Below are 24,742 nucleotides of genomic sequence, written 5' to 3'. Positions count from 1 at the left end.
TTTTTCCGTACTGCAGAGTCAATAGAGCATTCTCACAAGTGATAACTCTGAATTGCAAACCCTGACACTCCCTTCATCAGTGGGAGAGTAAATTTATTTCAGCTTTGCCCAGTTCAGCACAAGCTTTCATGAAAATCAAGTCTGTCAGTCAATAGGTGCATCCTTGGGGCTGCCCCACCTTGTAGTACTTCCACTCCCCAGCATCCTCATTATCCTGGAATCAGAGGGCAGGCACTACTCAAAGTTCATGGGTGTTTTCCTCTATTACAGTGTTGCTCCTTCGAGTTAGATGCTCTTTTAGTATTAGTGTTGCTATTGGAGTAGTGATTTTTTCAGTTCTTTAGGGACCAGGACAAAGGCTAACAAGTGTGTCATTGGAAGTGTTTATAGTCTAAACAGTCACAAAAAGGTGAAGTACCTGGGAACAAGCTCCATGTGAGGTAAGAGGTTGGCATAGAAAATAACTTTATTTGTATATCATCTTTACAGTGAACTTTTGAACACAACAGCATTTATTTAGTTTATGTACCAGGGAAGGCTTGCAGTAACATGTTTTTCTGGAAATAGACTTTGAGGCAAACAGAGCTACAGAAAATCAGAAGAGATCAGAATAGACAAGCTAAGTGAAAGCTGGCAGACATTATTTTTACATTCACAAGAACTTCTGACAAAATCCAAGACCTATTTTGGTTTTCTCTCAGCTGGTAAGTACAAAATCATACATTTTGCAAGACAAATTTAAGGTTATGAAATTTTAGTTCCAAACATCAGTGTTTGAACAGATACTGCCTTAGTTAAAAAAATTACTACAGCCCTGAAAATCTTTCAACAGCATATGACTAAATTTTTTTTTGTACTCCAGAGAGGCCCTGGCAGCTTGTAAAATTTTAGTGTTGCAGTGACACATGCAATTGGGCCATAGATCTAAGTTCCTGGATACCAACAGCATCAGGATCGGAGCATGTGAGCTCAGTCCTTTTTATACGACATTGTCCATTGTGTTTGTTTTTTATAGTAAAAGAAGCAGTGCAAACAAGTCCAGTTTAAATGAAAGTCTTTGAATAAATGTGTCCTAGCATCCAGCACCTAGCGTAGCAGCTGCAGGCACCCAGCGAAACAGAGCAGAGGAAGAGCAGCCGTGACTCCTGTTGGGTCTCTGGTGCACCTTCTGCAGCAGAAGCCAGCAGGGGCCAGTGCGAGCTCACCATGCTGGGGTGCTGACTGCCTGCCACCCAAGCCCAGCTGGCACCGCACCCCGCTACTGCCCTAGCAGCAGTTCAGCCGCTCAGCAAACCCCTCGGTCATCTCACCTGCTGAAACTCTCCTCCGGCACCTTCACACAGCAAACTGAACAGAACCAGAGAGCAGAGCCACACTAAACCAAAAATCCAAGGAGCAGGCAAGATCATGGTGATGAAACAGAACCAAAGTAACACTTAGAAATGAATCCCCAAACCACAACTAGATCATGCAGCAATCATCTATCAAGTCTAGAACAACAAGAGAAGAATTTACTATGCAGTCAGGATGAGGCCACAGCCAGCCACAGATACATCTATCACTGAGACAGAGATCAGCCCTCCTCCAGCACAGGTTAAAAAGTGAGCCAGGTCTCCAGGCTGAGCTTAAATAGGGTCACAGGCCCAGGGGCGGGAGTCAGGGGGTGGGGACATTCCAGGTGAGGCCACTAGGATCATTAAGGTGAATTGGTGCCCTCACAACTCGGCCACTGAAAGAGATCTTACTTTTCATTTTGCAACGTGGATTTGTGCGCGTGTCATTGCCGTATGAAGTCTGTTACGCTGGGAAAAAGCATATCCTGCACCTGGCAGGGCCTTGCTCATCGGTGGGGGGAAGATGACGCAGAAGGATCCAGCCCCAGAAGAATGTCACCTTTGATGAAATTTCAGGAAAGGCAGCTGTCTGTGAACAGCAGAGACAAAGGACTGTCCCTCTTTGAAAAAACATTATTTAAGTGCAAATCAGTGATGTTATATGTAAAGAGAGCGATGCCAGGCTTGAACATTCACATCAGTCTTGTAAAAATGGTTGTTGATCTGTGAATCTTTGATTTCAGGGTATTTCACTATAAATTCCTTTATTTTCCACAAACGTGTCTGAAATTCTGGAATTTACTGCCTTAAATGAAGGTTTGAAAATTCAGAGCCAGCTCTTGCAGCGGTACTGAGCTGCGTACTACAGAAGCGCAGGGGGGCCAAAGAGGATCCGTGCAGATACGGGGTGCTCTGGGAGAGGAGCATTCAGCTCCCTGGCCATATGCCTCCAGTAACAGCCGGACGTTTACTGCTCAGATGTAGTTCCCGTTTCTGCGATACCTTTCGCCTAAGATTTCACGCCTGAAATTGCTTCCATTCCTGCACCGGTTAGAACCTGTGCTCTGTGCACAGACCTGGGTGAGCATACCACCCAGCTTACGGTCCTGCAGACACTCTGATTTCTCCACAGCTTTTTAGCTAATTGACCATCCCCTCGTTGGAGACTGCCTCTGTCACCCAGCAGGCCACGGTTTCCCGCGGTGAGGATTGCCTCCTGCAAGCGTGGTACGTTTCCTCTGTGCGGCACGCGCTGTAGAAGCTGGGACAACGCCGTCCCAGAGGCTGAATTTCCGTTTCCAGTGGGCAGCTTGTTCGGATTCTTCACTTGTAAGGACATGTGTACTGGCTAGAAGCAAGGGATCGCCCGCAGGGCTGAGAATGACAGTTTCAGATGGATCAAATTCCAAATCGGACGACACACCCTCCGAACAACTGCGCAGGGAAGAATCTTTCCAGGATTTCAGCATCTCCTAAACACCTATTGACTTGTGTATGTTGCCTTACACAGGAACAGGCGGAGCCCATAGTCCAGATCAGATAGGGATTTTATATACCGCTGTGTTCCATATGCCTCCATTCTCATCCGGCTTTGTTTTTCTAAAGCGCTTCTCGACCAGAAAGACATTCAGATGTCCTCAACGATGAGATCAAATTTGAGGCTTGTTAATTGTCATGAAACCTAGCGTAGGTTGTAAATGTGTTAGCCAAGCACCGAGAGAAGATTTAGCCCTTCAAAATTAGAGACGGTATTGTTTCATTCGGCGCCCCGGGATTGCCACTGCCTCTGCCATCGAGCTGACACGTAACTCCCACCCATAGCACGCAGCGCTCGCTGCGCTCCAGGACCCTGCTCAGAACTGAGTTTGGGCCTTGGATACCTGAGTGACAAAAACGTGATCCCTCCAATCAGACACTCAGAAGAGGAATATGAATATGGTACAGTAAGTATATACATGTATTTACTTTTGCAGTGTCTGTGGGGTGATTTTCAGCAAGAAGATTGAGCAGAGTTGAGGTGCGTCTCTGTGTCAGAGGGTGAACTTTCTTAGGGACACCTGAGGAGTCACGGAGGTCTCTTCAAACCGCCAAACCCCAGGCAGAACCTCAGGGAGCCAGCCCCGTCTGCTTTGCTTTGCGCTTTCTCCTTCACAGTGCTCTCTGTGCTCGTGTGAGATTTTCGAGAGCAAATTAATAAATAAATGCCACGGATGCTTATAGATCATCCGTTCTACTGTCTGTTTAGATATCTAATGCAGAGCAACAATTAAAAAGTCGGTTCTCTCTCTGAACAATTTTTCTGATGCACTTGAGGGATGTTACTCGCTTCCACAGTCAATGTTCATTATGGAACTGGTTCTGAGTCTCAGATGTCGCTGGTTTTACGCTAGCTTCCCAGCAGTTTGATGTGTCGCTCAAGTTCCTTGTGCTTAGCAGCATACAATGAAGAACTGTACGCCACGCAGAGCCAGCGGGACACAACGTGAAGAATGTCTGCGCCGCGCAGCAGCTGTGAGCGAAGGAGCGTGGGCTGCTCAGACACAGAGGCGGGCTGCAATTGCCGTGCATTCCCCCGTGCCGCCCAGCTTCTCATTCCTCACTTTGTAATCACACAGCAAACACGAGAGAGTACTGTTTCTCACACTGTGCCTTTTCAACCTGAGCACTCTGAATCCACGGAGTTACCTGCGCAAGGACAACTGAAACTTATTTCCGGGGGCTTCGCTGCGGTCACAGACTAGGTCCTCAGCTGTACCGGAGAAGCTCTGGTGTGTAACGGCTCTTTGAGGAAATCTGATTTTCTACTAGAACAGATGCTAGAATAAATGAGGTGGCGTAAGTGCAAGTGTGTCTTCCTACTGTTTATCTGGGTGCCTGATAGGAGCTGAGTTCTCGCTAGGTGCCTTGTGGTTTAGTCTCCTAGGTCCCCTAATGCCGCTATGTGCACTAAAAGATAATCTTCCTTCACTGTTGATGGAGTTTCATCATTTTATGCCATCAGGAAACTGGGTCCAATAAATTAGAGTCATGTAAAATATGGTGGACACGTCACAGTTTTGTATCACACGTTCTTTACTAAAATTGCTTTAGAATTTCAATTTCAGCAAAACGTCTGCTCAATCCACTTTCCACATCCTCTCTCGTCCTTGCCATTTTCTTGAAGTCTGTAAACTCTCACTAGGCTGGCTAGCATAGGTCATCATTCTTTCTTAAAGTGACTTCCATTTAGTGCCCCAAAGCAGAGTATTCTGAGAAAAAGTTGTTCTTGCTGTTGGCAAGCGTGAAGAGAATGATATCTAGAAATCTGGGCTACGTTTTTTAACCATTAACGTATTTAGGTAGACAACGGCAAGGTATTTACACAAGTGCTCTTTAGCCCATATCTGGCCTAGCATGAAGCTAATTTAACATTAGGAGGTTTTTGCTTCATAATTATGACTCAGCATCAGTTGCTATGAAGCAGGAATATTTATCTTAGTGCAGTAGTATATTTGTAGAATCATGGAATGGGGTGGGTTGGAAGGGACCTTTACGGGCATTTTAGTAGTGCCCCGTGTAGCCGTGACACTCCTGAAGTGCAGATTGCTTCAGACTTTTTTTCCAAATATATCTTGCCGTTTACATGCACAAAAACTTTGCTGCCAAGCTCTTCTCTGAAATTTGCCAGACTTCCCTGTGCTCAGAGCATCTCAGGATCTGCAACTGTGTAAATTTTAAGGTGATGAAATTCTGAGGAAAAAAAGAGACTATCTTTGACAGCACGAGCGGTAGGGTAGCGAACGGTGCCAGCGTGGCAGTAAACAGCCTCGCGCGTCCCCTGGAGTTCAATAACATCCGGGCAGGTTCAGCAGGGCTCAGGACAGTGCTGCGACCGTGCGCCAGAGATACTTAATCATTTCATTACGCGGTGCCGCATACTGCAGCACAGTCAGGAGCCAGAACGAAGAGCCGAAGCTTCCCCGAAACTCTGGTTTAGATCTAGTATGACCGTTTGATTGTAGAGAGTACCAGAATGATATTTGGAAAAGGAATAGAAAATCGGAGACAGTCTGCATTATGACTCAACTGCCTTAAGAAAGAATTAATTAGAGAAAAGTCATTAGCATATTGGAAATGGGAATCAGGTGCTACACTCACATGACCCTCAATTGACCATTACAGAGGAGTGACCTGAGCATATAATGATCCTATACTACAAATAGGAGGAAGGGTAGAGGAGGTGGGGTTTTTTGGGGGTGGGGAAAGACTGTGAGAGGTTTTGAATGTGGCTCTCGGCAGGCAGACTAGGTGTTTTGGGGACAGAAGAGCCCAGATAAAAAATGTCATGTAGAAAGAAATTTGAGGAAGGGATGTTTTATAGAAAACTCTGAATTTGAGAAAAATCTAGGTCTGGCAACCCTGAGTGTGGAGGAGTTAGGGCTTCTAAGTGCTGTGTAAATTGGTGGGTGTGGTGAGGTTGTGATTTTACTCCTGGCTGAGCTGTAATAGGAGCGAGAAGCTGCATGACTGTAGCTCTTTTGGACAGGGTGCTTCCTTTTGGTTCTGCCCTTTATAATATTTTGTAGCCTCAGGCAATGAAAATCCTTGTATGGCTTTATCAAGTTCAGTGATATCAAATGTATGACTTCATAGGTGTATGTAATCAATGCTAAGCCGTGGTTCATGACTAACAGTGTTTCAGGTGCTTAGGTAAGAACTTTCTCTTTAACAGTGGCTCATGAGGATGAAGACAGCGGTCTCCGCAAGCCGCTTTCCGTGCGGGCAAAGGTCAGTACCTGGGAAGTTCGGGTTCGTTAAGCTGTGTCAGAAACTGTAGCCTTTAGCACGTGCGCCGCTGCAAACATGGGCTCTGCTTCTTTTCTAATCCTTAAAAACCTGTGGCCCCCAAAATTCACAAAATAGCCTGTGTGAGGGATTATGGCCCGTGATAGATTACAAGGCATCGTAATAGATGTGTGCATGGCGTATTTAATTGCCTGAGTTAGTCATCTGTTTCCTAGTTTCTCTTTTCCGTGCTTATCAGTTGTGTCTGCAAAACTTGTCCTGGCAGACTAGCATTGCTGTTGGCACTTTGGTGTGATGACAGAAAATAATCTTGCTAAAGAGTGGGAGGCCCTTTGCAGGGCAAATCCAGTTGTTTTAAATTCCTTGATTTGTTGCTATATGGATGCAATCTTTCTGGCAAGGTTTGTAATATAAAGGAAAGAGCTGATCATTTACTTTATGTTAATTTCTGATCTTGTCAGTTGAGGCTCTACCTTTGCTTTGCAGTAGCTGGTTCAGGAAGTCAGAGAAAAATTTTCCACGTTCGGGTTAATGATCTAAAGCTGTCCAGACGCAGCTGTTAGTGAATAGCATGAGGGATTTTCCTTCTCACTATAAAGCAGAGAAATCTGTTGCGAGCTCACATCTATCGCTTCCGTTGCAGTCCAGCGTGCGTGCATGATCTTGCCGTGGCCAGCCTGCTTGTTATGAGTGTGTATTACTGAAGTAGAACAGGAATCTTATTTTTTCCCGTTGGAGAAGTTGTTCTAGCTTTAGCAGTCTGTTAGTTAACAATTTGAGGCCAAGTTATAAAACAGCTGAACTCCAACTTGCAATTATTTATTAACTGAAAATTATTTGGATGTTGGTCATGCAAGGAGCCAGAAATGCAACACAGCCTTTGAAGACTCAAGAATCATCCCATTTCCTGCCTGTTCTAAGGAAATCGTCCTTACCCTTTCATTTAAGGGGTGAAATAGTATAACCAAGTCGTGACTTGTTCCTGGATTTCCAGGGCATATAAATTATGTTTATTATGAAAGAGGAAAAACTAATGCTGTCTGTGCATTGATTATTTACTTTGCTATGAAAGGATCAGAGGCATTCTCTTTCTGGGGGTTTACATTCAACTAATTCCTTCTATGTGGCCCTAAAGACCTTCCCCCCCATGCGATGTCTGCAGCGATCGGTCTCCCCAAGGGCCTTATCAGGTAACTGTGTATGACTCAAATGAGATCAGAACTAGGCCATTGGCAGGAGTAGCTCGAGTGTGAGTGAACTAGAAACAAACCTGAGCCATGTTCACCAAGCCGCTGTAGAAATCAGCACACCTGGTTTACCTGGAAATGAGACCTTTAGTCTTTTATTACAGCTGGGTGGATTTTATTGCCTTATTGTATTAATTTCTTACTCAGATACCCTTGCATGAGTCTAAGAAATTTAAGCATTGTGTTTTCACAACTTGCTGGTTAACTTTAAAAAGCTATTAATCTTAAAAAACAAACAAAAGAAACCTTAAAAGTTGGGAGTCGGAATGAAGCTCGAGTTACACTGAAGGGTTAACATCACATTGCCTTCTTGTAAGCTAATAGCGTGGTCTGCAGGTCTAAAAATACTGGGATACCTCCTGGAACCCAGCCGCTTTGCGGTGTGAGCGTCCAGCCGGGTGGCATGCTGGTTGGAAACAGATAGATCTGACGTTATCTCGGTGCCGAGAGTCGAAGGTGCCAGGCTGCGCTTGCGCTCTGATCTGAGAGCATCAGGCAGAGCGCTGGAGTGTCTGAAGCTGTGACCGCAAGACTCAAACCTCTGGTTTTAAACAAGTTGGGAGGTCGCATGGATTTGGGTTAAACAACTGCAGAAGAGATGGGGCAGCTCCAGAGGTTGAGCTTGGCGTGAAACTCCAAGCCAACCGCAGCGTGGAGCTTCTGTGCTGTTGTCAATTGAGCAAAAAATCTCCTATGTTGGCTCCTTCCCGTGTGATGAGAGACTTCTCAAGGTTATGTATGCCAATGAAATTACTATTTGAATATTTTTAAGGTGCAGAGCTAGAAACTGCAGCGTAAACTGCAATCCCAAGTATCAAGTACGGAGTGTTGTGTGTACAGCAGTGAGCCTAGCTCTTGAGAGGAGTACACCAGAGGATAACGATGTGATTGGGAACCAAATATTTATGCGTCTGTTTTGCCTCTTCTTAATGCAAAATTATATAAAGCTGAAGTACAGTTAAGCAAAAAATTGAATGTATAGCTGTATGTGATTAAGTGATCAAGCTGTGTTGTCACAATTTGTCATAACGTTATAAAACTGCTTAGGCAGGATCGAATTGTGCGTATCAGTTACTCCACCGAACGCTGAAGATTGGCATATATCTGGGGCAGGAAAAACGACTTTATCCTGTGAGTCGGACAACAGACAAGACGAGAGGTTAAAGCATAACAGTGCTTTCAGCACAGGATGTTTGAGGGTGTGCCCTGTCAGCAAACGATTACGGAGAGTCAGCAGGTTGCCTCTCATTATGAAGTTAGAGATTAAAGCGTTAACTGGAGCCTCCCCGTAGGTGTAGCCGTGACTAAGGGAGCGCTCCTGTCAGCTGCTCGGAGGAAGGAAAGTGGGCAGGTAAAGGTTCCCGACATGCACCGAGCTGCGGGGAGTGTCCTGGGTTTCCAGCGCTCCCAGTTTGTTAGGCAAAATAGTAATTAAGAGCTCTGCGGGTTCCATGGAGTAGCAGAGGTAACTGTCAGCCAGCGCGTGCTGTCATGCCTCTTCCAGGGCTCAGTGGAAGGTACGTGAAACTCCTCCTCCGCCTCTCCTCCCCTGATCTACGCACAGGTAAGTGACACGGAAAGCGGGCGCTGTTCTGCTTGCCGCATGTCAGTGAAAGCGGGGTCCTTCGCAGCCACCCAGAACTCGAATTACGTTCCTTTCGGGTAATTAGGGTGCCGGCGGGAAGGAGAAAAGTTGGGTCGCAAATACTGGTCAAAGATGTTCCTAAATCTCGAGGCGGCTTGTGTGAGGCAGGGGTTTATCATTAAAACGGGCAGATAATAGGTAGCGCCGCTGCTGAGCGCGTACGCGGCCGTAAGCCTTCGCTGCCCTTGATTCAGTCGCCGGTGTGATTTAAAAGGTTATGTCAGTGGCCATGTCTGTTCTTTTTGGTGGGTAAAAGCTACCTTTCCTAAGCAACCTGAAATAGCAAGTAACTTTTCATAATAATGGGTTACTTAGTGTTTGGAATAGATCTGGTGCGAGCCCTGCTCTCTCGTCACTGCGTGAAGGGAGGGAGTTCACGCATCTCTTGGTGACTGAGAAAGTTCAGGCGCTGTATTCACAGATAAATACTGACCTAGTTTTGGTTTCAGTAACCACAGCCCATTCGGATCCTGCCTCAGCAGGTGGGTTACACTGTGGTTTGTATTCAAGTAGTGCCATTACTGCTGTGTACTGCGGTCGTTCATTTTTAAAATAAAGTATAAAGAAGTGTGCAAGACAAAGGAAAAAACCAAACCCACCACGCCTGGTTTTCAGTGGGGAAAATGCAAGTGTTAGGAATAAGTACTTTGTTTTGATTAGACCTTTGCTTTGGTGCTGAGGACATCTAACTTAAAAAAAAAACCAACCAAACAAAAAACCCCAGCATGAAGGCTCATCTGACTGAGCTGTGTGACTAGGTAAAGATTAGTAAAATTATTCTGCTGTTACTGCATCTGTTATGTATGGGAATAAATCCTAATCTCGTATTCATAGAAAGAGATAATGGTCCAAAATTTTGCTAAATACCTGACACTTGAGAGTTTAGAAAATGACTTCAGTAAATGTGCTATGGTGCCTGCAATGTGAAGCTCTTGGTGCTGCACGTGATGTTAGAGGTAACTGCTGTCGATAGCTGACAGGGCGCCTGAGCCTTGTGGTTTCTATACAAGAGAGTGAGACGGTTCACCCCATCCTGGCTGCCTTCGTTTTGAACGGCTTTGGGAAGCACTGGATTAAACTATTTAGAAATACTGGGGGCGTTTTTTTCCTTCACACTGGCAGGAGCTCTGCATAGCACACTGCTCGCTCTGCCGTCCCCATCTTAATATATGGATGTGCCAGAAAGCGCATCCAGGCCGTTAGAGACAAACGAGAAGGCTGCTTCACTGCTCCTGCGTGGCTCAGCTCTGGATGCCGGGTGTCCCTCTCCTTCCAGCCCTCCTCCACAGTCTCCTCCTTTGCCCTTGTGTAGGAATCTGCCTGGCTGCTGGCTCCTACCTTTGCGTTGTCATTCCCCCACTGTGCTGTCCCTGTGCTGTGTCCCTTGAAGCAAGTAACTCAAAGATCTCCGTACAACAAGTTCTCTCATCTGCCTCTCCTCTAACACTTTCACTTTTTCTTGGAAAAAAATCATTTTGGGTAAGATGTACATAACATAGAAAAGTCACGTTCAGTACCTTTGAGATTTGTCTTGTGCCCTGATGTGACTCCCGATCTTCTCGCGGCTTTGGGATTGCGCAGCAGTCCTTTGTCCCTTTTTCCTTTTCCTCGGCTTCTCCAGTAGCTGCAGGTTTTTTCTCTGGAGTTGCTCATTTTGCATCTGCCCCACTGCATTTCCTCCTGTCTTTGCCTTTTGTTTCTTTTCTTTCCTTCCACAAGTGTTTTAGGCTTCAGTCTTCCTCTGACCATCAAGTTTTTTCTTAGTCAGGTCTCAGGCCCAGAGGTTAGTCCAGCCGAGGTCCCACGTTCAAAGTCCCGCCTGTCTGAGGGAATTGTGCGGTTCTAGGCCAGTTTAACGTGGTGATGAAGACGCCTGTCTGACACCAAGCAAGTCAAGAGTCAGCTTGGAATAGATGGCCACAAACAGATGTTGCTGGAAGAGCTGGAAAATTGGCGTGTCTTCGTTAGTTCAAATCCAAGCGAACAGTGGGGAAAAAAACACATTTTGCTTCTGTTAGCTTCCTCAAAAGAACTGCAGGCAAGTAACATGGAAAACAAGAAAATACCAGGAGGTGATAGAAAATGTGACAGCTTTGTGGATGTAAGGAGTGCCAGTGTAAATAAACTGTCATCCGTGGTGTCACATAGCGGTGCTGGGGAAGTCGCTGCGTGTTCTCTGCCCACGGTTTCAGGGTTAACTAAAGATAAGGGCCGTGAGATGTGCATAGCCGAAACGCGCCGATGGGAAGGGTGCGAGGAGAAGCGTTTTATCTCTAGGGTGAGCTAGTGGCGTCGAAGTGTTTTGTACAAGCCTGATAAGCAGAACTGGTCCCATAGCTGAGGAAAATGTAACGAGCGTTGCTGGTGCTTCTGCACCAGCTAGAGGAGAGAAGGCCAGTCTGTTGGGGCTAATCCGGTGGTGAGGGGGAGGTGTTGGTGAAGAATTGTCCCTGTCACCAACTGCCCTTCTGGTTTGCTTCGTTGTCAGCATTTTAATGGCATCCAGCTGATTTAAGATATGCTGGAGGTTTTTAAGGCAAATAACTTAGAGCCATTCACTGTGTAACAAAATGGGTAGTTCAGTGATAATGGGGGTTTTTGTGTGAAGGTCACTTCTTGCAATGTGTAGAGATCAGCTTTTTCCTTCATATGAATCATTTTAAGGGTCAATTTTTCTGCGAAGAATGCAACCACGAGCAATGAAGCGGTGCTAGGGCTTGCTAGAGTCGCTGCTCTGAGGTTAATACTGGTGACTTGGCTATCTGCTCTTCTTAACGTGTTGTTTCCTGGCAGATGGGAGGACGCCAAGTGTGTATCCAGTTACTCAAGTGCCAGCGTACATTAACTGCTCTGCATCTGCTAAAATTTGTCTTGAAACTACACTGGCCTAGGCAGTTGATTCAGTTAGAGGTATTAGTAAATCCCTTAAAATCGGATTTCAAGGTGGGGCCAATGGTTACTGAACTAATTTCAAGGGCAGAGAAACAACACTACTATGCTGGTGTACAGCAATCTCTTCCTTAAAGACAAACTCCTGTCTGTACGGGAGTCCCTGGGCTCGTTTGGTGTTCAGGCGTGGTTTTGCTTTGATGGATGTCACCCGCCAGACAGTGGGTACGTGGGATGGGTCCTGCTCTTCTCTGAGCTACTGATCAAGCGCTGTTAGAAACCCCAGCTGCTCGTGCAAAGCTCATCTCGGTAGCACGCTCTGGTTTTAGAGGTTGCGAAATAACTTCCTGTAAGTTTTGTAGGGTGAAGATAATGTGTTTGTATGCAAAACTTCGCACTCGTCCACATATATTTATTTTTTAAAAGTCATTTATCGATGACTACGGAAACTTTATTTAACTGCTTCTAAAAAAGCAGCTCGGTAGTGTAGCATCACTTGGACAGAAGCTGGGCGCTTACTCTTTAGCTAGCCGTGATCTTTTCAAGCTTGAGTTTCTTGTCTAAATTGATTTTTTTTTTTCTGAAGGCTACTTGTCAGTAGTACTGTAGACAATAAGCTACTTTTCAGATGTCTTTGACCTGGCTCTGTCCTATGCAGTCTGAAATCAGAGTGGGGTCCGTCTCCTGGAGTAAGGGAGAAGGGACATCAGGGGCTGTTAGGCAAATTCCTCTGTCGTCGTGCCCGGAGAAGAGAGAAGTAGCAGTGGAATAATCCACTTGCAATGCAGTCTCTGGAGATTTTAGTACTTTCCGTGTATGATGCCGCTTTTTGTGCTGAGACCAAGGGTTGTTTCGGTGCAGTTTGAGTTGTCAGTGTTGAGTCTGAGTCTGTTCAGTTACTTTGCTCAGTCTGCCTGTTCCCCTAGTACCTGAGGGGGAATGAAAGCAGCCAAGACTCCATAATTAAGCTTATTGAAGAATGCATTGTCAGAGTCTCATGGGTCTGGCTTGTTGCCTACACAATGCGCTGGAATCACTACAGGGTGATCTGTAAATTATATTGCTACATCACTTTTAATTATAGCCTTGTTCTCTCTTTAATATGTCAGCTGCTTTCTTTGTGTGCTGCAGGACACTGCCAGTGATCAACACTTTTCCTTCTTTTGTCTAGTTTTACGAACCTGCTTAAGGGTGGTTTGCTGAGTCACTTTGAGGTCTTTCGGTGACCCTGGGCAATGCTCTAGCCGTAATCACGGAAAGAATGCAAACTGGTCGATGGGGTTGCAGCCTCGGTCTACTAACAAGTGAAGCTTAATTATAAAGTTGTAGACTAGTTCTAAAACTGTTTGAGAAAGTCTTGGTGTATGTAGTACTTGGGATTTAAGGTGCCGTGACATACTTGGTGAGAACTGCTTACTGCTTTTTTACTAGGTGTGGGAAATACTGGGGTGTTAAGATGAAGTACAGAGCAGTCAGAATATGGTGTAGTTGGCCCTTAGCTCGAGTGTCGGAGCCTGTTGGACTTGGCCAACTAAGGCTTTGTTGTTGTGTTTACCATTTAGTCTTAGTGGCATTGGTGGATATAATTATTTTTTTAACCTTTTGTTTAGGTTCATCTCTTCTGAATAAATGAAGAAAGTGAGTATGAAAGCACAGCATGTACCTTCTGTTTCCATCAATGAGGAGAAGTTTATAACCAGGTAAATAATTTAAAAAACCCCCGGCATTTAATGACTTTGCTGTTGTCTTTCAAGCTACTCCGTATTTACTCATGAACAGGTGATCCTGTAGAGAGCTGAGCCTGTAGCAGCAGCAGTTCCTACCACTTGCTTTCTGCGAGGTATCTACAGAACAAAGTTGCCCTTTATATGGATTTCAAAGAACAGAGCTTTAAACCTTTTGGTCAGTGGGTTTTGTTCATTTGGTGGAAGAGCACTTGCAGAGTGTACTGAAATAAAAATCCAAATCAGGGAGGAAGTCCTTCCTATCTTTGAAATCTATTGGAATTGAACATTAATTCAGTGTTGAAACTGAGCTCCTGGAGTTCGGTCTGTACCCCCTGCTGGCAGGGCTTCTTTGGGGAAGGAGCGATGGGGCTGCCTGCTCTCTTCGGTGGTGACTGAAAGGGGTTCTTTAACCTACTTGAAAAAGCTTGGAATTGCACTCAAACTGTATGTTGTGGGATGCTTTTCCACAGTTCAAGCGGACTGGTAGGAATTCTTCCTGATGCTGCCCTGAACGCTGAGCTGCCTGGCGTATAGCTCCATCCCCTTTTGGGGGGGATTGATTTGTCCCTTGTTGACCAGAGCACAGGAGCTGGAAGCGGGGGCTGTTTTCTCACTTCGTTTCAATCCCTCTTGATGTGAGCAGCAGCTAACTGTAAACGCACCCGGGGACAGGGCCTGTCGTAGAATCTCTCCTGCTGCAGTAGGTATTGGCATCTGAATCCTGATACTTGTATATGTGGCATGAGCAGGGCTGTGGACTTCTCCCTTTCTAAAGCAGGGTGTCCGAGCTTTGCCCAAAGCACACAGGCGATAAGCGCATCCCCTTCTCTGAAAGAGTTGTTCCTTTTATACTGCTACTAATTTGAGACGTAGTGCTTTTGTGTCAGAGGTAATTAATCTGTGTGAACTTTGATATACTTGGCATACAAAAGCATTTGGAAATGTACCACATGAACCCATGTCTCTGGGTTTTTATTCCCCTATTTAGTTGCCTGTTCAAGTAGGGAAATGCGGGTCCTGGTCGAGACCCTTGTGCATTCCAGTCACGCTTTAAAGTACTGTTCAAGTTGGTTTCCCTTGCAAAAAACCAGCTAAGTGTTTCAAGAATCACTACGATACTCTGTATGCGCTCAAGCCTGCTTCCAATGCAATTTCCAGACTATTGCCCCTCATCTATACCTTGAGTCTGCTGTTACATTACTCCCCTTCCCGTTGTATCACGCAAACCTTGGTGATGTTGCAAGCCTGCTGTTTGGGAGTTGCACAATGGCTGGATCAAAAGGCTGACCCAACCGGTGGGATTACTTGGCTGGCTGCACTGGTGTGCCTTCAAGCATAACTGCCATAAATACCCCTGGATAACTGCGTAGGGCTCGGGAGAAGAGGACACAGGTGAATTGTCCTGGGTTAGCGTTTCAAGCAAACACAGTCTGGGCTCTGTTGTGGTTTACCACTGGGGCACTTGACCTTACAGCTCCTTTGTATCCTGCCTTCATTACTGAAGAAAACGGTGAATCGGCAGTAAATGTTACCTCTGCTGGGTTTGTCTTGAAGTCGTTCTGCCAGTTAATTAGCTTTGGCTTTCATTAATGGCTGCATTTGGCTGTTGTCACAAAGCTGTGCTGTGAGCAACAGTCTTGCAACACAACAGAGCTGCTGATTTTTGGGCGGCGTAACTCTGAAGAGATGGCCATCTGCCTCTTGGCTGGGGCAGTCCCTGGGCCTTCGCGGCCAAGATGTGTTACAGGGAGATGCCTTCTGGAACTGGTACGCTGGTGCGTGTGTTAGCCCTTTCTGGGGCTAAAAGAAGCCAAGAAAGATTTTCTGTTCTAATGTATCCGCTACACAAGGACAAATAAGTCAGTGAGAGCTGCTGTTAAATTTCTCCCTCGGGGCTTTTCTAATCGCTTGTATGGTTCGTCACTGTTGGTTGCACTAATGCAAAACTGAAACCTGAAAGATTTATTTGTGCGAACTTCTGTGGAAGTTATTGAGAAGCTTTTCTAGATGGGGAAAGAAACGAAGTCAAAAATCTTCAGAGCCTGCTCTGAGAAATGCAGTCTGCCTCAGATAACCCTGACCACATCACTTGGTGCTTTCAGCCGATGGTTTTATTTGCCTTTGCAGCCAACGTGGACTGAGAGTAACAGATGGACCTCAGAGTTTGGCCCAAGTCCTTATTTTTTCCTCCTCTGTCTTCAGGGAACTGATCTCCCCAACTTTCTACCTGGAAAAAACTTGGAGGATAACAGCTGTCAATAAAATGATTGCCAAAGGTATAGGGCTGCAAAGCATAAAGGCTTCTGCGCTAAACACCTGGCAAGCAGGGTCAGCAGGCCTATCACTACTGAAGTCAAACAAAACTTTCTCTTAATTGCGTGTTCATCTCACACGCAGCTGGATTTTGCCCGTGTGAGGCAAAGACGTGCTTAATCTTGCTTACCTTTAGCCGGTGTGATCCAAATTTTGCTTGTACCTGATTGATATCTAAGTCTATTAAAACTTTGCCTTTTGGTGGGATGACCGGAATACAGTCCCTCAAAGCTCACGAGGCACAAAGAACCCGTAATGAGCTATTCCAACACAATGAAAAGGAAGGCTTTCGCTACCCCTGTTACTAGGATTTAAGAGCAAAGTGATTTGAAGTAGATGTTAAGAATGCCGCTTTGGAGCCCGGCACTCTGTTGGTAAAGCCACTTGAAAACGTTTTTGGGGGAGTTGCAGTAGGCTAGCAAAGTAAATAATTTGTGTCCGGAGTGTTAGAAGGGAATGCAGTTAACCTTGTGGAGTTTAGTGGTGCGGCCTTGATCCTAGTCCTACCTGCTGAGTTAAAGCCTAGTTTATCTTTTTGCTTCTCAGCACAGGAAGGGGCTCACCGGGAACAGGACGGTGCCCAGTTCAATGCGTGGAGCAAGGGAAGCGTCGGGTATGCCCGGGAAAGGTTTTCACTCGCACGCTCTGCGTGCCCACACAAACAGCCCTCCCGGCTCCCCCTGCTTCCCTCGGCAGTGTGTTGTCCCCAAGCCTGGGGCAAGGCCACGTTCCTGCTGACCAGTGTCCGTGTCGGGCTCTCGGGCAGCCGTGTCCGTCGGTCCCTCTGCGCACTCCGCTTTGACGTGGTGCTGGACATCGGCCGTCCTTGCCCCGAAATGCTACAGCTCTGTACCCCCTGCGGAGCCTCGCATTGTGCTATAGTTCTGCGCAGCGATATTCAGAGATACCGTGTTGGCCAGGTGCTTTGGACGTGCGTAAACGGTAAGAGGTGGCTGAGAAACACCATCCTGCTGCGCAAGGCTCCGGCTTTGGGCTCTCGGAGGCACTGTAGGCAGGGGAGGCTGAAGGTGGAAGAAGAGCGCGTGTGTCAGAAGCCACACGCCGGTTTATGCTGCTGGAGTAAGACAGTCCCAGGAGAAAATACGTTTGTTGTCGAATTTGGCACGCTTGAAATCATACACAGCAGTTTGCAAGCAAAATGATTTGTATTTTTTTGCGTAATCTATCCTCCTACTCTCTTGCACCGGTTTCTGGGAGTTTCTTAATATCTTAGCTGAGATCCCTGAGCAACACTGACTTTTTTATTTTTTTAAGTTATGCAGTCAGCTGTGCAGCCATTTAAACAGTAAGTGTGGGTAAATAGTGTCACCATCTGATCACACTCAGGGGAGATGGTATGAAATCATATTCATTTCGCCCCTGAAAATATCCTTCTGAAGTGCTTTGCAGTGATCCCGTTCCTAGGGGAGAGATCACTCTTAGGTTTGTCATCTCTGATAAGGGTGCCACTGTCACCATTGGTCATGTCCTCGTGTTCCAGGACGTGGCTCTGCTGTGACCGTTAGAGGAAAACAAAGGTTAAAAATTCTGCCGAAACCGTTCATGCGAACGATGCCGATGCCCCAAGGCTGTACTATAACGTTCCCCTCTAAATATCTCTCTCGCAGAAGGTGGTGCGTAATACTTTCCAGATAGCCTTGGTCGGTGTGTTCCTGCACTTCGGGCACGCTTGCTTTGATGGTCTCGGTGATCTCTGACTGTTGAAATATTAAAATGTAATTTCTACTGAGCGTTGTTGCCATGTGTGAATTGGTTTTCAGTGACGGTGACAGAAGGAAATTCTTGGTTCTGGTTTCGGGGTGGGTGTTTTGTTTCTTAAATTTGGTGTAGGAATTGTAATAGTACTTGTGATGGTACGTGGGTCTTGAATAGTTTCCGTAGGTCCCTGTGGAACTTCCTGTGAGAAGAGTTTGCAAATGCTGTCTGTTTTGCTTGTGGTTCAGCTGTTACGTTATCTCATCCTAGAAAACAAATAGACGCTATTTGGAAACAAACTTGGTGTCTTTGCTCACCACTGCAACAGTACATTAAACTGTCTTGACTGTTATTCATCTTCTTCGGTGCTTCGAGACCATCCCTGAGGAAGGTTTCAGAGGCTTCCACGCAATTGTTTCTCATGCTTTGCTATCTCTGCTGGTGGAAATTTCTTTCCTGAATTACAGTCTTTGCTGTTTAATTGGTGTGGGGAAGAGTGTTTCATTCTTGATGGTCCTGAAATGTATGTTGCTTAATTCTGGCTTTTTTTGGTCCTCCTTAGCCTCAGCTGCAACTTGCTTTTTGTCTTCATGGTTCATGCCACTTATCGCTCCCCTACTCTTCTCCGGAGTCTATCAACTTTGTGTCTATCCTTCTTCAAAAGTAGTGCTACGATGGCAGAGTACTTTGAGCAAATCCAGGCTTGAGCTGTAATTCAAGCAGCCTTGCTCTGAAGAGGGTATTCCCGTGGGGCACTTAGTTCTTACACAACGGCACGGCACCTGGGACCAGCAGCTGCTAAGCAGTAACTGGAAGGTGCTTTTCGGTGCCACAGCAATTGTCCCCCAGCCCGTGTTGGTGCAACGTGGCGTTGATCTCGCCTTACCCATTGACAAGGGCGAAGTGGGCAGCGTGGGTGATGTGGGCTGTGCACAGCACCCCTGCCGTCAGCTCGGCTGGGACCGGCGTTGGCACGGCGCTTGCCGGAGCGCACTGCGCTAGGATGGTGCAGGAACGCTCTCTGTGCACCCCCAGGCTGCTCAGGGTTTCAGGATGTTGGGTAGCCCGGTCTCTGCTGAAATTGCCCAGATGGTTTGGGTATCACATACCTAAAATCCAGTAGTTCAAGTTCCTTCTTTCCGGACCAAGATGGCAAAGGGATGAGGCGGCGGCGGCGGCCGTGGCCTAGAAACTGGGATGTGCGGTAGCTCTAATTAGCTTATTCTGAAATGCTATCAAATTTGAAATGTTTTCTGAAACGCTCTTCTCTTGCAGCGTAGCGAGTTTATCAAGGATGGAGACAGGTATAGTTATCTGGGATGGTGGTTCTTAAATACCAAGGTTGAAACATCATCAGCACCAGCGTGCCTCACGCTGCCTTCCTGCCTCAATGCAGTGTTTGGTTTCAATGCACAATGTTATGCTCCTTTTTTTTTTAATTGCAGCGTGAATTTCTGTTTGAAATCCGTGAGGATGGGCAGGCTTATGATCCTTGCTTGCTGGCAGAGGTTCTCTCAGTCTCCATCCTTTTTCCTTTGAGCAAAGACAGTGCAAAGCTGTTATGTTTCAAGCAGAAGGAAACTGAAATGTTTTGTCTAGGCTTACTGTAGATATTTTGAAATAAGAAGAGTACTTGGAAAAAAAAAATAAAAATCCAGTGGAAACAATCAGGCAGGGAAACAAATTGTAACCTAACTAAAATAATCTGCAACATTGGTGCATGGGAGTGTTGTTCCTGTTTGCTTCCGCCTCGCAACTGTAACAGAAGTCCAAAGTACAAGTTATTCTAGGGCAGTGTTATTAAAGTCATGTCAGATTGTGACTAATGAATTTACTCTGTGTATCAGGTCTTTAAAGAAGCAACTTAAAAGCAAGCCAATATCCTGACAAGATTTTACTCCTGGAAAATGATGTACTAATCATTAATAGATCTGTGCAAAGATGCAGCGGGCAACACAGATACAGGGTGTTACGCTGCCGCGTAGCAAACCTGGATTTTACAGTGACAGAGATGGTAAAAAATTACTCTTTTTCTTGTGATCTTTTGTTGTAGAGAGCAGCTCAGTTCTCTTCTGAAGACTTATAACTCGTACTATTCTGATCAAGAAAATCTGCAACTGTCGCATAGTCAGGTAAGCATGTACACAAAAATTATACAAAAAGCACAACGTAATAGTAGGAAGAGTGCTGATGGGCGCTGACGGTTCATGCGGCTCGGCTGGGCAGTGTGGATACGTGTGTGCATGTTAGTGCATTGGATGGAACATATCACTGGAATAAAAAGGCCCCAGCAAGTGCTGGAGTCGAACGCTGTGGGGAGGAGGGAGCAGAAATAGGCATGTTCACACGAGTGGGAGTTTGGGCTTGTTACCAGCGTGATCTCTTTGCTGTCCCATTCGTTAACGTATCACGGGAAATCATGCTCTGGGTTGACCTCTCGAGTCTCATGTCGTTAGCTGGGAGGGAGTAGCACCGCAAATATTTCTGTGGGGTGCAGTTCCCCCTCGCCCCTTCAGCTTGAACCCCCAGCGCGTAATGGCGGGACTGCTGTCACTCGGGTCAAGCAGAGACTACTGCGCTCTCCTCAACCGTGAACCTTGAGGACCTTGGAGAAAACGCTTGTAAGCGTAGCCCCGGGAATGCTTCCTCTGTGGAGAGCAGAAGGGCCTGCGGAGCTGGAGGACGGATGAATCGTGTGTCTCGCACCACAGACCCTGCTTCAGAGGTCTGAACTTCCTTCTCCTTCACAAGCTGCCTTTCTGTTGGGCTGATACCAGGACCTGAAAGGACATTACAGCAGTTCTGGGCAAAAACGGTCTGGAAACCGGCAGTCCTCCCTTCTCTGTCCCAGCTCGTTCTGCAGTGACGGAGTTCTATGTCAGCAAGAATGGGGACCGATACCAGGTTTTGGACTGATGCAGTGCTTTGCATCAACAAGGATGACTTCATGAACAACTTCTGCCTCTTTTACCAGCAGTCGCTCTTCCCCTTTGCCACCTTCTTAGCACCTTGGTTTCAGAAGAGCTAGTCATCCAGGTAGAACACATAGCATGTGACTTGTAATTGTACGGAATTACGGACACGTTGGTTGGAAAACCTCTCGGTCAAAGTCAGGCTAACGCTGACACGATGGCAGGTCAGCTGCAGCTTTACCTAGCTGTTTTGGGAATATCTTAAGTATGGAGATAGCACAGCCGCTCTAGGTGACCTGTGCCAGGGCTGTGTCCGCCTTGGTGATTTCACTGTGTTGCTGTTACTTTGAGGGGAAATTGCTTAATATTACTCGATTATTATGCAGCACTCTTTATTCCTTTTTTGTTGTTTTTCCCAGCAAGAAGATGGCAAACCATTTATTGAGGGAATCTTGTCAATATTTTGGGGAGTCCGACATCCTATCCAATTAAAAATTCAGGATGAGAAGCAGATAGCCTCTTTTGTAACCCTGAAGTCAACAGAGAACGTGGGTTCGTTCCCTAGTAAAAGGTAATGTATTAACCTCATAAAAAGGAGGCAGGCTGGTATTTCCAGATGGCTCGTGGAGGCGGCTTGAACGGATACGGCCGGTGGTGTATCCCAGGCTGCCCAAAGGCTGTGGTGGTCGCTTGTGCCACAGAGCTCTGTCCCTGGTGTAACTGGTGTGTGGTCTTTCAACAGCTGCTGCTGGGCAGAAAGGTCCATCTTTGTTGTGTCTTTGGCTTCCAGTTTGAGAACAGTTGAGAAGGTGGAGGAGGCTGATTTGTCTACACTGACGATTTCCATGCAAGTACTGGGGAGTTCACACACATAAAAATTTACACACGCTCTCCACGTATATCTGTACACCTAATGAAGTCAGTAGCCCCTGAAAGACCTCATGTCAGTGCACCTTGTACAGGGTGAAGCAAAAGGCTGGTAGGTTAGTGCTAAGTGCTTGTCGATGGCAGGCTCCCTGCCCAGCTACCGCAGGAGTGAAACGCTGGCTTCCCAGGGCAAAGCTCAAGCCAGGGAACCAATACTGGCTTCGTCTGCGCAAAACCTGATGTTAAAACCCCTTACAAATACACAGACATCAGCTGCGCCTGAGCTGATAGGGCATCTCGTATCGGAGTGCTTAGTGCTGAGCTGACTCCTGCTAGATTTGCCGTATCTTTTTAAAACTCACGTAGCTTCTTGGAGTATTTCTTCTTTGTGTTTTGAACACTGTTTCCCAAGCCTTGGCTGGTGAATTTTGAGTTGTATCTCATGAGCTGAAGCTGAGTAATGTGTAATGTGGAGGCTGAGCCAATGTTTACTCTCAGTGACTCCCTGATAAATCCTGTATTTCAGAGCTCGTTTCCTTAATTATCCATAATCTTAGATTGCATGTGGTACGTGTTTGAATTGTGGATTTCATTCTCCACCGCCATTGTAGCTGCGGAGCTGCAGGGACAGTCGTCTTGCTGTTGAAACGAAGGGATGTAACCTGACGGGAGTAACAGGCGAACAACTCGAGTCCGAGGCAAATCTGGTCCTTTGCTTACCTTGACCAGGTCTGCTGGTACGGAGTGCGTGCGGCCGGTAGGGCAGGGTCCGGTCTGGCGGTTCAAGTTACGCTTTGCCTTTTAGTTCTTCCAAAACTTAAGACTGCTGGAGATCTGTATCTTAAAGCAAACTTTAATTCATGATCCCAGAAATGTGAAGCTGCCCTGACATGCTTTAAGGTATGCAGAGCAGCTTGGCTGTTTGATCTTAAATGAACTTTTTAAATGCGTGGAACACAACTGAGATAGTTGTTTGGCGTGTTCATTGGAGCTAGTTGAATATTGTTTTGAATACATATAGGAAATGAATTTTTAATATTTTCCTACAAATTGGTTTATTCTCAGTCAGAGCAGTAACTGGCCAAAGGCTTTCTGCTAGAGCTTATGCAATGAATTACAGAAATATTGGCATAAAGGAAGTTGGGGTTTAAAACAGGCTGGATGGAATTCCCTGCTCCGTACAGAGCTAGTTTGGATACTGTGAGGGGGTAGTATAGGAATTTAATGTTTTGTGTCCTCGTCCGTATAACAGAAGGGATGTCCTGTGACTATGTAACCCACAATACGTGCGTGTGTGCTGTATGCCTGCCTGGTATCCCACAGGTGATGAATCCAGGGCATTGCTATAGAAGAGATAATCACGGAAAAGTATTTAAGGGACATCGTGGTGGTTGTTCAACAGGCTCCTACTAAGATTGCGTTACACTGGGGATCCCTAGTCACACCACATTGTACTAACTCATTGTGTTATGTCGTAAACTAAAATTATTGGCTTTATACGCCACGTGGAATTCTGTAGTCGTGTTCTATAAAGTTTTGAACAGGGACGGGAGTGTGTTACATGAAGCCTGGCTACGGGATAAATTGAAATCACTGAGGTAACGAGGAGTAATCAAGTATTAATGTGTTTGGTGTTTCAGGGGAATGACACGCTGGGGAGAATTCGATGACCTACATCATATTAGCGGGGAAACACTGAAATCTGCTGAAGAAAAGCCAAACCCTGAGCAAAGTTAGTGTCGGTGCTCTTACGTTCGCTAAAAAGTCTTTGTTCCGTGACTGTGCAAAACCGATTTGACGCGTTAGGCCTTCCCCACCAGCAAAGGAAAATCTCTTTCTGTCTCTGTTGAATGCCTGTGACGTGGTAGTGAAACACTGACGTGTGACTGGTTAGTGAAGACGTTGCTGTGCAGGTAACTTGTCAAACAGCAAGTGCTAACAGGCGGTGCTTTCACCAAAGAAATCATTCCAAAGAAGTGAAGAAAATAGCAAACCGCAGCTGCTGCAGACAGCCTATTGCTGTTCATCGTATGCCTGTGCCTCGCTCCTCTCCCACTCCTCCCACGCACCCAAAAAATAATAATAAAAAAAAATCGCTCGACTAAAAGGCTCCTTTCTGTGGGGGTGCTGGCAAGGAGGGTAGAGCAGCTGTACAATACGCTGATGCGGTTTGATGTTGTCCAGGTTATTCATGTTATGAAAGCCACACTCTGAAGTCCAAGAGCGAGCCAGAACATGATTGTGGTACGCTGCCCAGGGCCGGCAGCAGCGCTGCGGCTGTGCGGAAGAGGACCAAGTTCCCCATGATAGCGAGGACAGAAGTACAAACTCACAGGTTCTCAATTAACGGCCACTTCTACAACTACGAGGTAGGAATGTTTATCCTCATTTTCCATCACCTGCGGCTCGGTGCTGGACAGATAAAAAGTGCAGCATCTTCTGGACTTCCCTGCCCGCTCTTAGCCGAGAGGGGCACTCCCCTCGAGGGCCCGGGGGTCTGCTTTGGGGTCTGCTGCGGAAGGTGGGCTCCAGGTGTGTGCGGCCACCGCACGTTGGGTTCCCCAGTGGTGCTACCTACCAGGGATGCTCTCCACAGGACGCTGCTGCCCTTTACAGCACCAGTGGCAGCATCCCTGACAGCCTGCTTTGTCCCAGAGCTCTGCTGGTTTCTATCCCTGCGAGTCCCAGCCACGGAGTACCGCAGTCCTCATGCCCTTTTGCTGTTCTCTTTGTTCCTAGACATCGGTTTTTACTCCAGCTTTTGGATCAGAAACCAAAATAAGAATAAACAGTCAGATGAGAACGAGACAAGTAATAGAACAATTGCTTCGAAAGTTTAAGGTAACTCTGCGTGTTTGCAGAAGCGAGTGGAGCCGTGTTCTGGAAATGTTAACGCGAGCGTGTCACACCGGAGCTGCCTGAAAGGCAGGAAGTACCTGGGAGGGGATAGTGCATAGAACCGAGCACAAAAAACCACACGGGCTGTTTTTAAGGAATGGGTTGGTTTTGTTTTACAAATGTCTTGCTGGTGTTTGAGTCCAGAAAAGTTATATTGGGTGTAGAGTGTGCAGTGAAGCAAGAATTACAGACCTGCTGCTCTATGAACTCACACAGGAGGGAAAAGACGGCCGCACTCGGAGCATTGCCCAGCACAGATAAAGGATATTTGTTTAGTGGCCGTGGCCGTGCTTCCCTCTGCTGCCGGGTGCTGGAATGGTATTGCGCTTAAAACCGGCGGGAGTGTCCGGGAGATGCGTTCTGTTAGATCCGGGCACACAGAAAGCTCAGAGTTAGAACTAGTGCTCAA

The 24,742-nt window shown here is 46.4% G+C and overlaps 1 protein-coding gene across 16 annotated transcripts in view; it reads left to right on the top strand.

The window, feature by feature from the left end:
• RASSF6 (Ras association domain family member 6) overlaps nucleotides 1–24,742 on the top strand; it is a 47,804-nt gene that overhangs the window by 19,023 nt on the left and 4,039 nt on the right. For 5 of the 16 annotated variants that reach the window (XM_054823371.1, XM_054823370.1, XM_054823368.1 and 2 more), the window contains 6 exons: nucleotides 13,511–13,600; nucleotides 19,710–19,788; nucleotides 20,988–21,139; nucleotides 23,076–23,167; nucleotides 23,620–23,804; nucleotides 24,175–24,276. In XM_054823371.1, the coding sequence (XP_054679346.1) occupies nucleotides 13,530–13,600; nucleotides 19,710–19,788; nucleotides 20,988–21,139; nucleotides 23,076–23,167; nucleotides 23,620–23,804; nucleotides 24,175–24,276 (681 nt within the window). In that variant the 5' untranslated portion in view covers nucleotides 13,511–13,529. Of the gene's footprint in view, nucleotides 1–2,508; nucleotides 3,278–4,054; nucleotides 4,103–5,646; nucleotides 5,722–5,907; nucleotides 5,953–5,975; nucleotides 6,102–7,871; nucleotides 8,098–8,710; nucleotides 8,931–10,779; nucleotides 11,050–13,510; nucleotides 13,601–19,709; nucleotides 19,789–20,987; nucleotides 21,140–23,075; nucleotides 23,168–23,619; nucleotides 23,805–24,174; nucleotides 24,277–24,742 lie in introns of those variants that run through there. The other 11 variants (XM_054823369.1, XM_054823374.1, XM_054823376.1 and 8 more) reach the window with 11 other exon arrangements.

This window comes from Grus americana, chromosome 4 (genome assembly GCF_028858705.1).
Source record: "Grus americana isolate bGruAme1 chromosome 4, bGruAme1.mat, whole genome shotgun sequence".
In the NCBI taxonomy this organism is placed as follows: Eukaryota; Metazoa; Chordata; class Aves; order Gruiformes; family Gruidae; genus Grus; species Grus americana.
The sequence above is the reverse complement of the archived record's forward strand: the minus strand, read 5'-3'. Positions and strand labels throughout refer to the sequence as shown.